This window comes from Perna viridis, chromosome 1, assembly GCF_037379345.1.
Source record: "Perna viridis isolate PV_CMFRI_1.1 ecotype Kerala chromosome 1, ASM3737934v1, whole genome shotgun sequence".
NCBI lineage: Eukaryota > Metazoa > Mollusca > Bivalvia > Mytilida > Mytilidae > Perna > Perna viridis.
In genome coordinates this window covers 27855040-27873758 of record NC_142445.1, presented here as the reverse complement: position 1 = coordinate 27873758, position 18719 = coordinate 27855040, and the positions used below count along the sequence as shown (strand labels likewise).

The 18719-nt window shown below is 32.6% G+C and overlaps 1 protein-coding gene across 2 annotated transcripts in view; it reads left to right on the top strand.

Moving 5' to 3' along the window:
- LOC148628049 (uncharacterized) overlaps nt 1–17651 on the top strand; it is a 55589-nt gene extending 37938 nt beyond the window's left edge. For both annotated transcript variants that reach the window (XM_088584018.1, XM_088584008.1), the window contains exons 14-20: nt 5552–5647; nt 8267–8449; nt 9563–9620; nt 10204–10342; nt 10725–10876; nt 11918–11974; nt 13338–17651. In XM_088584018.1, the coding sequence (XP_088440144.1) occupies nt 5552–5647; nt 8267–8449; nt 9563–9620; nt 10204–10342; nt 10725–10876; nt 11918–11974; nt 13338–13518 (866 nt within the window). In that variant the 3' untranslated portion in view covers nt 13519–17651. The remainder of the gene's footprint in view (nt 1–5551; nt 5648–8266; nt 8450–9562; nt 9621–10203; nt 10343–10724; nt 10877–11917; nt 11975–13337) is intronic.
- Nucleotides 17652–18719: the final 1068 nt, after the last annotated feature.

Here is an 18719-nt window from a genome sequence, read left to right as displayed (position 1 = left end):
TGGCTTTGAATATCAACCAGTTGTATCCAATACCATTGAAATATTTGATTACAATAACTTTCCAATTGTCAAGATTCCCAACCACTAATTTTTTAACCCAAGAAGCTTTTAAGGACATAAAATAGCTTCTTAAATCAATCATATTCATGTAGAAGGTTTAAGGTTCAGTTCTTGGCTGAATCACACCAAGGACTCTAAAATTAGTAGCGAATGCTTCTCTTTTAAGCATGTTGCATTTAGGGAAAATAGTGATAACAGGTTAACTCAGAATTAGAATAATATGTTTAAGGTGGTTAGCATACCTACCTGTGGGCTGTTGCTTACAATTATGTAGGCTTACACAATAAAAATCTGGCTTAGTAAAAACTATCACAAAGCAAGGTCTGTTCAATTGATCAAAAGTTGTTGATATATCTGCCAAAGGTCACAGAACCACTATTAATCAAAGATGGTTAACTACATCCAAGTTCCTGTGAAGGTTATTGGTTTGGACACTAAGGTTATGCCATAGGCCATGTGAGCTTCTGCCATTACTCTGTGTCCCTCATTGTTAACAATTTTTCAAATATCTTCTCTGAAATTACTAAATGGATTTGGAATTGGATGCAATTTAGCATGATTGTCCATTAGGGTGTCCTGCACAAAGTTCATAATTCAATTTTGATTCGTATATAAAAATGGCCTCCATTTCTAAAAAATAATGGGGTAAAGTGTTGATGTCGAGATCTATCTATTGTCAAATTTTGACTAAAATCTGTTGACTCATGTTGGAGTAATTGCACTTTTTTGCTGTTTTTGATGTTATTACCTTTAAAAATGTTCACAGAAACTACTGGAAAGAATTCAACGAAAATTGGTTTGATTGTTTCTAAAAATAGGACATAGGGGTCAGACTGTAGTTTTTTGCTTGTACCTTCCAAACCATTAAGTTAACCATATAGTGACGTAGGGGTAACAGGATGATGAGATCTATTGGAGGTGAAATTTCTTGTGAAAATCTGTTGATTCATTTTTCTTTTCTTTTTATTTCTTTTTTTTTTATTATTGATGGTTTGACTATAAAAATTCTCCTCAGAAACTAATGTTACTGATTTCCTGCACAAAATGTCCTTGAGGATTTATCCATGAAAAAACATGGGCGCTTTGACAAGAAATTGGATGTAGCTTATTAAACCTGGTAAGCAATTCAGACTCTTTAGAGCCACTTGTTCTTTTGTAGAAACATTTTGTTGCTGAACTGTGTACATGTAGATATAAGGTTGGCTATTTGAATAGGTTGAATTTCCTGCTTTGGAAAACCCCCATAGTTTCTATTGTATTAGAACATTTCACATAGTTATCAGTGACTTACTGTCTGTAAATTGAATATATATTGACGTCATTTGTTGACACTCTTGTGCATAGCAAATTCAATTACATTTGTAATAAGAACAGGACGTGGTGACACTTAAGTCTGATATTGGATCTATTTTGTGTATAACTTGTCAGAAGTCATTACAAGTACTTAAATTTGCCAGCATATACCAGTATATAAAAGTGTTAAGGTACAGTGTATTTACACCTTAAAAAGTATGTGGTAAATAATTTTTAGGGATAAGACAATATTACATTCTGTCAGCCAGTTGAAATACTTGTTACTTGTCTATTGTTAAGTAATGTTTGTTTCACAGAATATAGATACCTAGCTTGTTAAATCCAGTAATAATTTGAATTGACAAGAAACTTGTAAGAACCGTCCATGTGACGAGTCAGTTATAAGGATTAGTGAGGAGTGTGTGCCATTTAATTCATTCCAAGCTGAAAAGTTTACACTTAAATCAAAAATGTTTTATAAGAATGTTAAAGAATGATTTTTTTATTGCATAAAACATAGTCTGATCTTGAATGTAAGCCAAATTGGTGAAACAGATGATCAATGATCCTACTTAAACAGTTTTTGTGTTTAATCACTTTGCTCAGACAATATATCAATTCCAAATGAATAAAACTAATCAGTTCTCAAGGGATGTTATGTTAAGTTCTGAATAATTATGATACACTTCTTTTATGCAACACTAGTGTACCAGCCCCTGCCCCCCCCCCCCCACAAGAAAAAAAAATAAAAAAAAATGACTTGATGTTTACTTTTGATGTTTGACCAACTGTGTTGGCGTTGTCATGCCCATTCTACATTCAGGAGATAGGGTCAGATGTATTTGCTTTTGTCTGTCAGTATGTCTGTTTGTCATTTTATTGGATTTTTGTGTTTTCATTGTTCTGGTTTTTTACCCAACTGCTATTACATGATATTTTACTGAACAAGATGGTACAATACTCCTTTAAACAGTGTTTACATACTACAAACAAAATTAATGTAAATTAATATGTTTATTGCAAAACAAGAACAATAAACAAAAGATTTTTTGATAACTTTCACATTTAGCTTTAGAAAGTCGAATTACAAGAAGGCCACAACAATATAAGTGGGTTTCATGGTAAAGCTAAAAATCTAGTGATGCTTGCTAACAATTTATTGATTGTCAAAGGCACACAAAGTTTTTTTTAATATCACAAATAGGCTAAGAAGGACAAATGTTAGTCTTTTCTGTTAACTGCTTCCTTCATCATGGAAAACAGTTACTTCCTTGTCTATCACTACTTTCCTTATATATCTATGAGGGTGACAGAGATTTTGTTGTCTTCAGGGAAAAAAAAATCTTTTTATACTCTGCCACTCGAAGTGGTGAGTTATTATTTGGCACCTGGCTCTGAAAAGTTGTGGGTCCATCTGCCTGTCCCCAAAGGTTTCCAGATGATAACTTTAGAAGATATTGAAGGATCTTTTTCAAACTAAGTATAGTTATTGCGTGTTTTAAAATACAGAATTCAATTTGATCAGATTGTTTACACTAAAGTTGCGGCCGTTTTGAGGTGTTTTTACTCCTAAAATATTTGAAACGTTGCAGGGTATCACTTTATGTCCCATTAGATGCCTTATTTTTCACTTACGCTCCTCTAGCACATTTATGTTTGACCAATCTTACAATAATGGGAAATATCATGTGTTACAGTGAAGTTTGACTTCCATCTAGCATGTCTGTTACACTGGTACAAAAGTCATTGAAACTGCTCAGTGAAGTAGCTATACTACATCGATGGACATTCATCCTGGCTTGTTTCTGTTGTTTTGATATGGAATATTTCTGATTGTAAATAGCAAACACCCTAGGATCTTTTCTCAGGGAGTTTTTTATGCTTCTAATACCACTGGTAGCAGATCCTACAGAAAATGTTTTCTTGATAGCTAGTTTGTGTCTAGAAAGCTGTCTTTTTACATGAGGTTTGTACTTCATCTGGGTGAGCATCACAATATGAGTTACAGCATTAATAAAGGACCTGAATAAAAAGACCAGAGCACAAAGCAGGATAATAGTGTCCATATCATTGTTCCATTTACTGTTGTGGTCTTTCGTGAAGATAGATAACAATAGGACTACAATTATGACGGAGGTATAGCAAATACACAGGGTTACGATTTCCACTTGAACAGAGTATATGACTCTTTTGTGTCGCCTAAGTGTCAGAATACTCTGGCGGACAAAATGTTTTTTATTGTTTAAATGTTTGATATAGTTGTAAGATGATACCATACTAATGAGAGAAATAACAATACCTATGGTCCAGATGGAGGCTATGATAGAAAGGAATTCTTCACTGTAGAAATTAAACAGACTGCACTTGTCGTATTGGTTTTCTGGTTCCCAATTTATCATTGGTATGAATCCTAAAAGGAATGAAAAGTTCCATATTACCATTATAGCAAGATTGACAGAGTACTTGTGGAGTTTTCGGCCACGTGTCCAGGACTTAGTCAGACGACTACACAGATCTGCATTCATCCACAGCACAAAAGCGAAGGATCCTATTGAGCCAGTCAGAAATAGACATTCTGGTAAAAAGCAGTTTATGTATGAATCCTCCTTGCCTTGGATAAGGTACAATTTAAAAATGCCATACAAAGCTATCATGATGTCCACCGTAAACAGATTTCTCATCAGTATCAGGACCGGACTGCTTCCTCCAGATATAAACTTCGTAATGAATAGTCCTAAAATATTCACTACAAGAGCCAATACTCCAAGACTATTTATCATAGTGGATAAAAATGAAAATGTAAAAATTGTGTTATCACTACTGAGTTGCAATGAATTGTTAATAGTTGCATTCAGTTCTACAATTTCCATATTTATTTTACGTCAAAGCAAATAGGTTTTTTTTTTAATCCTAGCTGTTTTACTCCTTGGTTAATTGTCGTTTAAAGTTAATCTACTTGTCTAAAAAGGCTGGAACTGCAATTCCAATCCTTAAAACAATGCTGTAAAATGATATTTGCAGTTATGGCACTCTTTTACTCCAAATGATGAATAAAAACTGCAGATAAAAATCAGAATAGCCCTTTATGTAGAAAGCAAAGAAAATTGTTAAATCTATCATCAACATATTATGAAATTGTGATCGTTTTAATGTCTTAAGTCTTTTTCATCAGCCACATAATGAGGAAGATTCTTCAATCTTCTTTCTCTTAGCCCCAATAATGACTAGTCTGCCTACACTATTTTTTTTCAAGTCTACTGGTTATATAATGGCTCAGGGCAAGGTGAATCCTATTATAAATTAATTATCTCCTCTCTTGACTGTCTAATTACTTTTATCATGATACTACAATGGAGTAGTGTCCTGATTGGTAAGGTAAGTATTATTAAAATTGATGCTGTACTGATTGAGAGATGTTAGTTAGAAAGTACACATAGGAGAATAAGGACATTTGAGGAACTAAATTTGAAATGAAGCCTTTTACACTGAAGTATGAAAAAATAATATTTGTCTGAAGACACCTTCTTAGTTTCCTGAGTTTGTTACTCTTTTTAACAGTCAATTCCAAGTTCTGTCTAAAACCACAAAAGAAGAAAATTACTGAAACTGTTATTAACTTTTTGACAACAGTAATCAGTATGCAAAATGTACAAGATACCTTCCTAGGGCTAAACCTCATTGTCCACTGGTAATGGGAAATAGCAGTTCTGGGGCCATAATTGACTCAATTCACATTACATTTCCTGCTTATGTTTTGGAAGCCATGTATAGAATTTACCAAAACACTTTATCATGTCTGTCTGTCTCTTCATTTAGCTTGTTTGCCCAATTTTTCTTTTTTTTTTTATTCTTCATTGAATTGTGATGGAAGATTATGAACATCACATATGCTATGTAATAGTCCCATGCTCTGTTAGGCAGATAATCCAATTTAATGATTTTACAAATGGGGTTATCTCTCAATTTGGTCTCTCAGTGTTATAGTCATTATAATGCTTAACCTATGTACAAAAGTACACAGATTATGCATATAAACATGTGCATCTAGAGCATAATCAGAAGTTGAATTATTGTAACTTGTTGATGAATAATGGTATGTTTGTAAAAGTTTTCTTGAAAAACAGATCTGTAATTTCCTATCATTTATAATTTCTTTTGCAATCAAAATGTTCAATTGTTGTTTTAATCATTATTTCAGAAGCTCAGGATGAATCAAGAATATGTAAATATTACAACTATGGAGACTGTTGGAGGGGAGAACGATGTCCCTACAGACATGTAGAAGTTACACCAGGTAGGTAGAACTATGGAGACTGTTGGAGGGGAGAACAATGTCCCTACAGACATATAAAAGTTACACCAGGTAGGTAGAATTATAGAGACTGTTGGAGTGGAGGGGGGATAATGTCCCTACAGACATATAAAATTTACACCATGTAGGTTTTGGAGAAAGATTTCCCTTAAAAGACACTCCTCTTTTTAGCTCACCTGGCTGTAGGCCATGTAAGCTATTGCTATCACTTGACGTCTGTTGTTGTCTGTCATCGTTAACAATTTCTTCAAACATCTTCACCTCTGAAACTATTGAATAGATTTGCATGAATCTTGTAATGACTGTTACTTAGAGTATCCTGCTCAGAATGATCGTTTGGGTTTTTGATCGGTTAAAAAACATGGCTGCCATTACTAAAAATAGAACATAGGGGTAAGACAGCAGATTTTTGCATATATCTCCTTAAACTCTTAGGTTTAGCCAAGTTCTGATATGGGGTAAAAGTATTCAGCATAATGATATCCCTCTGTGGTCAAATTTTGGTGAAAATTTGTTGACCCATGTGGAGTTATTGCCCTTTTTGGACATTTTTTGCTGTTTTTGATGTTATAACTTTCAATAATCTTCTCCTCAGAAATTAATGTACAGAATTAAAATTTTTTTTTTTTTTTTTTTTTTTATTTATTTATTTATTTTTTTTTTTTAGGGTATCCTTAACAAATTGACCATTTGAATTTTTGATTGGGTAAAAAAACATGGCTGCTGTTACTAAAAATAGAACATAGGGGTCAGACAGCAGATTTTTGCATAATTCTCAAACTGTTAGATTTGGCCAATATCTTTCAATTGCTGAAATATCCTTATTATAAGGCGTACAAAAAGTCTCCAAGGGATCATAGCTGTCAGACGACTCCATGTAAGGGTTATTGTTCTTGAGAGGCGAAAAATGACGATCTTTTTTTTTTTTACAGTTTTCAGGCTATATCTTGAAAACTATGATAGAATGAAACTTTCAACTGCTGAAATGATTCTTATTATAAGGCCTACAAAAGTATCCAGGGTTGTCAGACCACTCCATATAAGAGTTATTGACATTGAAAGGCAAACAGTTATATTTTGCAGTTTTCAGTCAATATCTTGACAACTATAATAGATAGAATGAAACTTTCGATTGATGAAATGATCATCATGATAAGTCCTACCAAAGTCTTCATGGAGTCAAAATTGTTGGACTTCTTGTTAGAGTTATTGCCCTTGAAAGCAAAAATTTAACCAGGTGAGCGATTCAGGCTCCTGGGAGCCTCTTGTTTCATTTAAGGTTTTTATTATCAATGTCAACCTACTACTATGAAATACTTGTTATTAGAAGTCAATCCTGTATTACTTCATTCTACAGGTTTATGCTCTTGTAATCAAAAGCACATTTTACTGGCAGTGGTTTTGGATAAAAAATGTGGTAATCTTTTATTATGAGAGGTGTGCTATAATGTAATTAGTGATATTTTTCTGTTGTTTTTATTATGTCAGCTAGGATACGTGACAAAAACTATGTTTACTAGAAGATTTGTGATATATTTGTCAATTATTGGGATACAGTGTAATATGTACATTTTGTAGAGCTATTTTGTCATAATCTTCTAGGTTAACGTACTAATAGATGTAGTTCAAGGAAAAATTTTGCTGTGTTATTTGTCATGATCATCAATACATATTTCTGTCTTTTCAATGAAGTTTTTTTTTTTTTGGAAATTCAGCAAAGCTATGGAGACAAGTTGGTTATCAAGTCCTTGCAATATTGAAGTATAGCTTTTAACAACAATAGGTCATATAGTCATTAGTCTATCTGTCCATCTGTAACAAATCATGTTCAGACTATAACATTTTTTGTCTTTTGGTATAGGCATTTTATTTGGAATTAGGGTAGGTCTGCACAAGTGTACCAAGATTGGTGACCTTTGACCTCATGATCAAAATCATGATTTTTGCAGAATTGGTTTGTGTCTGGGTTGTAACTTTTTTTTTTGTCTTTTGTTGTATCCTTTTGTATGAGGATATATCAGCTCATTATGATGTGTCACATACTATGATTAGTTATCTTTGACTTCGAGGTCAAATTGATAATTTTTGAGTAACTGTTTTGTGTCTGGGCTGTAGTGAGTTTTGTGTTATAAATTGAATTTGTTGTGTATGGTTGATGCACAGGATTTATACCACAGTGGAACCCACAGAGATTTCATCTCAATGATATCCGATATTGTTTTCTTTTCTCAAACTAAATATGCATCACTGAGTTTCTTCGGTCTCATTTTGGCATATGAAAGATGTAAAACTATCTGATGCTGTAAGTTCCTCCTTTTGCTCTGTTGCATATGTATTTGGATTAATAAAAACAAATGATTTTGATCTCTAATGGGGAGGGGGGGTATTTTATTAGTCACATCATATAGGGTGTACCCAACTCCGGTGTTTAATCACTTATTTTGGTCAGTAAATATTGAATTATGTAAAAAGGAATTATTGGTGAAGTAAATAAGATAGTGCATTGAGAGAAAAATAGCAAGATCTTAAATCTATTTGAAAGATGTTTATAGAAGTTATCTTAATAGTTATTTATAAGAATGATACTTTATTTTCTTTTAGATGGTATGACACTTGACCAAGAACTGGTATATGGAGCTATAGAGGAATACCACATTGATAGAGTTCTTCCAGAACCAGCAAACTGGGTAGCAGTCGAGATCACTACTATTCTTAATCCAGGTCATTTTTATGTATCCTTGCCATTTGGGAAATCTGCTATTGATGACTTGAAAGGGAAAGAAGGTAAAATAATAAAAGTTTTTATTCCCCATCATTAAGCAAAGATGACTTAAAAGTTTAACCCTTGTCCATGATCTACTTCATAAATAACAGTTTTTAGATGCTTTTATATATTTTGAGCTGATTTTGGTAGACTATTCTAAGTTGCAGATTAAGTTCTTGTTTTGTATTTGTTGGCTGTTTTTATTATTTTTTTTACCAAGTTGTTGCCCAGAAAGTTTCATAAGAATTACATATTTCCAGACACTTTATGAATTACGTTTCCGGACACTTTATGATATTGAGATGATTTTGGTATCTACCATGGTTTGAGATAAGTAAGAGTTAAGAATTGTTTAGCTACAACAATATCTCCCACAGTACAGCCTTTGGAATTTGAAAATGTCATAACAATTTTTGGTATTCTATTGTATGAATTATAAGAAACTGATCAATTTCGTGTTTGGCTTTGACTTTCTGAACTAGGCCTTGAAATATTTTTGATAACTCTCCTACATTTAACATTATAGGAGGTGGAAGCATTTCATGTGTCTTACTGACGAGACTGAATTGTTATAAATTGAGGTTTTTACTAACCAAAAATAGAATTATTATTTAAAGGTTATTTTAAAAAATTGGGAGATTGTATTAATTTTCTCTAAAGAAATACAAATGTAGAGCTTTTATATCTCACATAATGAAATGATAATCAAATCTTCGATATAAGCATGTTAGAGAGAGTAATCAAGGGAACCAAGATTCTGGCAGAAATCAAAAGGCTATAAACCAGGGTTAAAGCCCAGACATTGAAAACAGACAAACACAACAAAGAATATAAAGCAACTAAAACAACAAATACAAAGCAACAAAAGCCAATGAGCAACTTGGACTCCACTAAAAACTGGGAGCATGGACTAGAAACACCCACTGAGTTTAGAAAAAGGGATAAATGAAATATTGTTTACTTAATCTTTGAATGATAATGATATTTTTAACCAAATACACATGGAGCCCAATTTTGAGGTATAATTGACATGATAATGGATTTCCATACTCTTACTTGATATCTGTTGTGCTCATATTCAGCTACTCAATAACGTACAATTAAGTGTGACTTCTTTTATTTATCTAATGCAGATACACAGTTAAAAGATGAGTGGCAGATGAACTTTGATCAGCTGATTTCTGAAATGCAGTGAGTGAAAATTTAGTTTAATTTATGCACAAGCACAAGGTACACACTGTGTTTAACTGATTTTAGATTGGTGTATTAAAAAAAAAAGCCTATAATATACGTGTTCTTATACCTCGCATTATGAGAGATTGATTTTGTTCAATAGCTGGAAATTACAGGAAAAAGATGTCAGGGCTATTACTGTAAAACATAAGAGGGACGGGGGAAGGTACTTTTATTCTTTGTACATGGGTGGGTGTTCCGTTCTCTAGATAAAACATAGAGTTTAATACAGAATTTCAGTAGAACTTCTAAGGTGAAAAAGTGCCTTCTCTGGGTACCTCATATCTTTTAATGGAACAGCCTTGACTACTTTTTACTAGATTCTAAATAGTAATAAGTGTGATAGCAACTTAAACCATGACAAGGCTTATTGATAATTGTCTAAGTTAGAAATGATCTAATATGAAGCTGATGTCATACATCTCTGACGTATTAAAGCTCTCATACCTGGCTCAGCCTATATTGTGAAAGTTTTAACTGGACTACTTTGAACATTGAAAAATCATACCCATACTGTCTTACTGATCCATGCTTTCTGTAGAAATGAGTACAACAAGGTAGGTCACAATGAGGATACCACAGTGGATAAAGCTCCAGGAGAAATTATTGCAGCCAAATACTCAGCTGATGGAAAATGGTACAGGGCCAGAGTGCTGATTGTTGAGGAGAATCGTGTCAGGGTAACTAGTTCTATGAAGCAAATTTTAAGTGTACACTATAAATATATATATAAGTTTGGACTTAGCCCATTTCTATTTTAGTTATATAAGCAACAGGCTGTTTTAAAATTGGTCAGTTGTTTTAAGGTTAAGGAATTAAAGGTTAATGGTCAGAGTTTACCAAGCATTTGCATCCCATCAAATAACCAAAGAACAGTTTATTACAGTAATTATCTGCTCTATTACTTGACAACCACTGTAAAGAAAGGTATTTTACTGTTTTTACTGCTTTCTTAAAAAAAAGATGTGGTTTGGAAATGTGTACAAAATACAATGAATGTCAATCTGTATTTTATTTGATTAGTTTAGTAATATTTGTTTTATTAGAGATATTGGTTTACAGGTATTTTTTGTGGACTTCGGGAACAGAGATTGGTTGAGACCATTTGCCATTAGGACCATACTCCCTGACTTCCTTCATCTTCCATTCCAAGCTGTGGAATGTTTCCTGCTCAGTATAGAACCAGTTGGTGCTAAATACAGCTGGGAGTCAAAGTAAGTAGGTCTAGTCAAAATAATCATAGAAAAAAAGTTTGCAATGTTCCTTAGGGTATACTGCATAGGACTGATGTGAGGGTTTTTGATTCGTCGAAAAATATGGCCGCCGTTACTGAAAATAGAACATAGGGGTCAGACAGTAGTTTTTCACATATATCTTCTAAACCGTTAGGTTTAGCTGAAATCTGACAGGGTAAAAGTGTTCAGCATGATGAGATCTATCTCTGGTCAAATTTTGGTTTTAATCCGTTAAGCCATGTTGGAGTTATTGCCCTTTTTCAACAATTTTTGCTATTTTTAATATTTCTTTCAAAATTTTCTCTGACACTACTCAACCAATTGAAACCAAACTTGGTATGAATGTTCCTTGGGGTATCCTGCATAGAACTGTTGTGGGGATTTATGATTCATCGAAAAACATGGCCACCGTTACTAAAAATAGAACATAGGGGTCAGACAGTAATTTTTCACGTATATCTCCAAAACCGTTAGGTTTATCCAAATTCTCTCAATAGCTGAAATGATCCATATTATTAGGACTTCAAAAGTCTTCAGACTCCTTGTAAGAGTTATTGGGCTTGAAAGGGGAAAAATGACTTTTTTTAATAGTTTTTAGTCAATATCTTGAAAACTATGATAGATTAAAAGAAACTTTCAATTGTTGAAAAGATCTTGTGATAAGTCCTACCAAAGACTTCTTGAGTCAAAATTGTTGGACAACTTCTTGTTTGATTTATTGCCTTTGAAAGGCAAAATTCAACAAGGTGAGTGATTCAGGCTCCTGGGAGTCTCTTGTTTGTCTGTAATATAAGATTTGTGAAATCCTGATATTAACAATAAACCCCGTGGAGACTAAAAATATTCTTCCAAACCTATAAAATTTCATGTCTCCACATTATGTATTAAAATTTTAACCAAGCTAACAGAATTGCATTGTACATGCATTTCAGAAGTTTTACTATTGCCAAGAGAATATTGATAGGTACACAATAATTCAGGTGTTTACAATACTTGTTTCTTTCTCTTTTTTTTTTTCAGACAAAGATTTAAAGACCTAGTCAATAACAAAATATTGGTTGCCTTTGTGAAAACTAGGTATGTATGTCAGTGTGTTGTTTACATGATACTGTGAAACCGAACTACTCCATACCCAGAGTAATCTGAAAACCAGTAAAAACCAGATACTGTATTTTTCGGACTATGTCGATGTGGAGTAAAAGTCGAATTGCCTAATTTTAACCAAAAATCAACAAAAAAAACATGGATAAGTTGAGGATCAGACGTGCATTTATATGAAAGGTGTTAGCGGAGATCTGAGTTGAGCAGTTTTTTTTTTTTTTACAGCATATTATTCCAGCAATGTTACTTTGTATAGTATTTCTGATTTAAATTTATATATTTGTGTTTTTGTTAAAGTGTACTTTGTCCAGGAGTTCCAATATTTTCATTGATTGGCATGTCAATGGCTCTGAAGTATTAAATCATCAGGTATACAAAAACGTAAACATGTCAAGCATGGGCACCCCTGTGTGAAATAAGCGGGAAATTCGTTTGATGAATTGGTTGAAATATAACTCAGGGATTTTTTTTTTTTTTTTAATGTTAATTATCATATTATGGATAGAAATGCATGGAGGAAGGTAATTGCTGATGGCATGCTGAACATATTTCATGCTTATACCTTGCAAGCACAACTAACATCTCAAAGGATATTTTTTTTCAGAAGAAATGAGGTCTCAAAAGATTCACATCTGATTAAAAAAAATGTCTAAGTAAAAATATTTCTTTCTCTAAAATAGGGATGCAACTTAGCTTGTGCGCCCTGGTGCATTTCAATTTTTTGTTGTTGATACTGGCATTCTGCAGAACAAGAAAGACAACTCTGATTTGAAAATTTAATTGTTGGTTTAATCAATATGTTTTTGGTTTGTGTCTCGAGACTATTGAACTGGTTCAATCTAGTATCTCACAGACAAAATAGATTTTGTCAAGAATTCAAATTCATGGCTTAAGTGACCAAAGAAAATGAAGACGGCATTTACCATTACACAATGAAATCTTTGTATTTATGAAAACACTGGGGCTTGATACTTAGTAAATTTTATCTACATGTTTACGACTAATACATTAACCAAAGTACTATAACCCTGCCACATTTTCTGCACCTGTCCCTGGTGTGGAATATCTGGCCTCTGTATGCATTGTTTCATTTTCACTTTCTGTTTACTTTCATATTGCTGGAGTTTTTAAGAGCAACTATTTCCCTGTACCTGTGCATAATGTTGTTTTGGGGCCAGCTACAGCATGCCCTGATGTGTAAGGGTTTCCTCGTTGTTCACTGAAGACCCATGGTGGCATTGAGCTGATTGATTTTTTTTTTCAACCTGTTGTGGTTGTTCGTCTCTTGGACATATTCACCATATCAATTCTTATTATAGAGACATTTGTTTTTTTTTAGATCTTACAATGGCAGTATTTGGGTAGATCTATATGATACTACAGGGGAGGAAGACATTGATATTGCAAAGGTTCTTGTCTCGGAGAAACTTGTCCAGGATACAGGTTCCTCTGTAACAACTGTCAGTAGCAAGCCTAGCCACCATTCTAGTCAAGGATCACTCGTTCTAGTGCCTGGATAAATGTTGTACCTTTTTGTGATATGTATATCATTAATTTTGATTGGTTGTGTGACAGGTTTAACACTATGTCTTAAAAAAGTTCACATTGATATGGACAAGGGAATATTTTAAACCCTATGACTTGTTCATGTTTTTGAAAACAGAAATTGTTTCTCTGACTATTGTTGTTTAGTTGGAAAATGTTTGTGACTTACACACAACTGAGATATTGTCTTGTTAATTCAGTTGTTTGCACTGACTATGAATCAAGTAGAAATGTATAAATTTGAATTACCGGTAAAGGTTAATTGACAATATCCAAAGTGTTTTTAATCAAATAAGTGAAAATGCACCTGTTCAATAACAGTGTAGTAACTACCAGCTGGAAAATTGTTCTTAAAATTTAAGTCTTCTCGAACAGTTATACATGTATACAGTTGAGTATTTTTTATATTTTTGTTTCCATATTATGCCAATAGATGAAGGGAGATTCATGTTTCTTAAAATTCATAAGGTCATAAATATTGCTTTTATTTTTATCAGTTCTTCATTTAATTATGAGACAGGTCTATTAATTGTTTTGGAATTCGCTGATGTAAAATTTTCAACACTGTGTTTGCACTGGGCTTTTGCAAGAGCCATTCACTGGTTTATCTGTATTCTTGTATTCATGTGCGACTTGAAAACTATGGTACTCTTAGTGATGTGATATTGATGTTGTCTTTTGTATTGTTTTTATTTATTGCATTATATTTGATGTACATAAAATGGTTTTCTAACTTACCATTTATAGCTATTACCAGAACTAGAAGATACCATCCATTGAGATATGTTTTAAGGTAGATCATACCTAATATTTCTAGCAGAAAAAGATGTAGGGTCATTAAGCTATGAATATTGCCTTAGAATATCAACTTTGTTGTAATAACAGTTGTACATAACATAGAAGTATACATGAATATCCATAAATTCTATGTCAGAGGTAAAACCATATATTAAATAATGTCAATGTGATTGTAAACTTGGAAGATTGTAAATTTTGTTTTGTTTTGTTCTTGTTTTGTTTTTGTTTTGTTTTGTTTTGGTTTTTTTTTTTCAGAGATATTATTTACCTCCAGAAAATTATGTCTACACCCAAGAAACAACTGTACATTTTCACATACAATACTCTATGTAATAATGAATGTATTCACTAAATATGAAGTTGTTTCTTGGGTATGGACACCATTCTTTTGTTAAAAGTATGACTAGAAATTGACCAGAAAGAACATAAATTGACAGAATATCAAAATATCTGAATATTGATCAAGCAATTTTATGTCAATGCAAGAACTATCAGAAGTCTGTGTTTTTTCATTTGTGAAGGATTCAAGTCTCTTAATTCATAGTTAAATCATTCAACACTTTATGATAAATTTTCAGTTGAATTTGAGGCCAATAAGACCCTTTTTCACTCCTTTTGAGGCCAATAAGACTTTTTTCACCCCTTTTCCTTTTCCTAGTTTTTCTTCTGGAAGATGACATTAAATTAACTTACTTCTTATGGGTCACCTAAATTAATGTCAAGATAAAAAGTCAATTTTATATGGATATCTGTGGGGGAATTTCCATATTTTGCTAACTATAAAAAACAGGTACATGTCGATAAAATTTCTTCTAAATTTATATTGAGAACACATAACTGACATTCTTTCATAATTCAAAAAAGGAAAAAAAATTGGGGTTCACCAAACTTTTTTCTTGTATTATTAAAAAACCTTAAATTCCCATTACGGTACATTTCTAAAGAACATCTTCCCACCAATTATCTCTCTTTAAAAGAGATTTTACACAATTAAAGTTTTGAAGTAATTTAAATATACTGTTGTTACATCATCCTTAACATTATTTAATAGTTCATTGAAAGTATATGTCTGTATGATTTAGTAAGATGACAGAAAAGGAAGGTCAGTGTAATAGGTATGATCTACCTTTAACACTATGAAAAATCTTCTTATCAGGAGCAACAGGGCTAATCTTAAGCTTTGTTAGCTAATGTCATCACTTGGGGTCTATTGTCTTCAGGGGATACCAAGCATCCTCTCTAAAATATATTAGGCTACTTTAAATTCAGTGTTCATATATTTTCAGAAATTGAGGTTTCCTTGGGAAAAATCCATATAAAATCAACTTTCCCACAGTCAATGACTGCTTTCCTAACAAAACAAATCCTTACCACATATGAAATTTTCAACTTGCCACGGGAAAATGTAACTAAGTACTGAATTTTTCCTGACCCAAATTTCACTTGCCCCGGTTAACAGGAAATAGGAATCCTAGAACACTGAAATTTCTTGCGCTAAAAAATTGACACCATAAGAAAGATGCAGTGAATAAAATTTGCATTATGGGAATTTTGCCATTAAGGAAATTTATTTTATTTTTTTTTTTACAGGAATCGTAAACCATGTGATCATGCTATTACATTTTTCTCAAAAGTTACTAACTGTAAATATACACATGATATAATTCTGTTTTGAAAATTGATGTTTCTATATTTGTTTATCTTTATAATGATGATTCATATGCAATTTGTTTATGAATTTATTTATTTTATTTTGTTTTATTTTATGTTAGTTGTGGCACAAGAAGTACTTGAATAGACAGTATACTAGTTTCATCGTACTGGTATGAATATTATTTTATTTGGTCTCGAATAAGCCTATACTGACACTTGAAAATCATTTCTGGTGTATACTGTTGAACAATACAGCCTCTGTAAAGCTCTTTTTTATCCAAAAACTTTTTATAAAAAAAAGATTTGAACATTCTTAAATTACTAGCATAGAAAAATAATCAGATACTAGTAATTACCAAGCCTATACTGTATTTTGTGTTGTATTTGATATTAGACTGTTATGAGATTCAGTGTTATATTAATTATTATATGTTTGAGAGAATTTTTACCACTGAGGAGTGTGTTTGTTTTGTTTTATTTGAGTAATGTTTTATACAGTTGTTTTGTTGAACATTCTCTCATCTATTGTTTTTATGTGACATTGAAAAATTGGCAGTCCTATAACGTTACTATTGAGTTGCCATGGTTACCCATAGACATTAAGTTCTTGGACATCAGTTTTATTGTAAATGTCAAGATCTACAAATCTTGCCACAAGGTGCCATATAGGCCACAAAAGGAAGGCTTGAATTTATTTTAGGGACTGTGACTTGAATTGTTAATGAATAAATTGCCAAATAATGGCCAGGAACAAGCATTTTATGGTGTCCAGACAAAAATACTATAAGTGAATTGATTTCTTTAAAAATGTGCCACAAAATGCTATACCACGAAGAAGGGTAAAGCTGGTATTAATTTTGAGGTGTGATTTGATCTATTTTAATAGAAATGGACCAAAACAAGCATTTTTCTGATGTCCCGACAGTGACTTGACTAAAGATGAATTGATCTTTTTTATATTGAACCACAATGTGCCCCATTCCTAAAGAAAGAATGGATTGATTTTGGGGGTTTTAACGAGTCATAACATCAAAGGATTAAGAAGGGGGCACTTCTATCCTGAAAAAATTCTTATCATATGTCAAATATTTAATTGCAACCAAAATTCAGAGCTGCATCAAGCTTGAATTGTGTTTCAATATTTGCCCCAACTGTTTGGTGTTCGATTCAGTGGTTGTATTAAGCTGTGCCCTGCAAAGCATGTTATAAGAATTATCAAGTTTTTAATTGTTGTACACTGAAAGTGCGGTTTATCCATTGGTTAAAATATGTATTAGCAGAATTTTTTTTTTATTTGGGCATATTCTGATGGAAATTTCTGTAATGACATTTTTACTACTAAGTGTTTTCTTTTGTTGCTATGGTGCTATTTATAGTAACATATATTTCTGCCTGATATCAAACTATAAAAATAAAGAGATTTTGTCTTTTTTACTAATAGTGATAGTTTCACTCTTATTTGTGTAACGGTTTTGAAAAAAAAATATTTGAAAATCTGTGTTATTTCCAATGTTGCTAAAATTGGAAGTAGTAAGTAATTAATGTAGGAAAAGTAATTATATCTTTTTAGTGAATGAAATAACTTGAAATAGATTCCTAAGGTGTTGCCTGAGAATATTACTCAAAAATACAATTAATAAATGCTGGAACTTAAAAATTTGTTGTCCATGCTTCTCCACCCAGCAGGAAGTATTTAAGGAGAGAGAGTGACGACTGATTGGCTTGGGAGTCAGAAAAATCTGTTCAGATGGGATGGTATGCCTATTTCTACATGGGCTGTTGCTTCTTCGAGCTAGCACAATAAACAAATTTAGTTCAGCCTGTCCGACTAGTACAAAGCAGGGTCCGATCGATTTGTCCATTGTTGTTGTCCTGAAATGCATGATATACATATCATTCAGTATATTTGAATGACGAATTGTTCTTGAACACCCATTTCAGGTATTATAGAATACATGTTACTAATAGAGCGGATCCAATTCAGTAATACCATAGATTCTAAAGGCGCTTTGCTCAACTTAATCTGCAGGTAAAAGCATATAATCACACCAATACACTCCTGATTTCCACCCGACCGATGGTCACCATTTCTCATTATGGTGTTCCCTTTGGGTAGAAGCAGCAACTTATATTTTTGCATGAATAGGTCAGTTGTTGTATCAGCTATGTCAAAAGAGCGTACAATTTCAAGGTCATCAAGACGACTTTGATCTTAATACATGTATAGGACTTTTTATTTGTAATCACATGACTTCTATTGCATGCCCTAGTGGAATTTATTCCCCATTTATTGATATCAACAAGTATTAAATAGTATGTTTATAAATAACTAGGGCTAGGTCCAGACACTTTGAAAAGGAGGGATGCCAGCCGAGGTTCTTCAGAAAAAGAGGACTGCTTGGACATTGTCATTTTATGTCAATTTTACCCATGAAAACGACTAATTTTCCAATGAAAAGTAGTGACCACCCCCATCTGGATCCGCCACTGAGTTTAATAAGTTCTGTCAAATGTAGTTCATATTACTCGCCGGGATAACTCGTCCATTCAAGAATAGAATTACAATATTCTTTACTGCTTCATTTTTTTCAATTAATTATTTTATAGATTTTTGAAAATTTGAACTCAGTTGAATATAATAGATAGACTAATGATCTTAAAGGATAACAGATAATGTTTGTTTTGTATACAACCAACTTTGTATTCTCTACTGGGAAAATTAAAA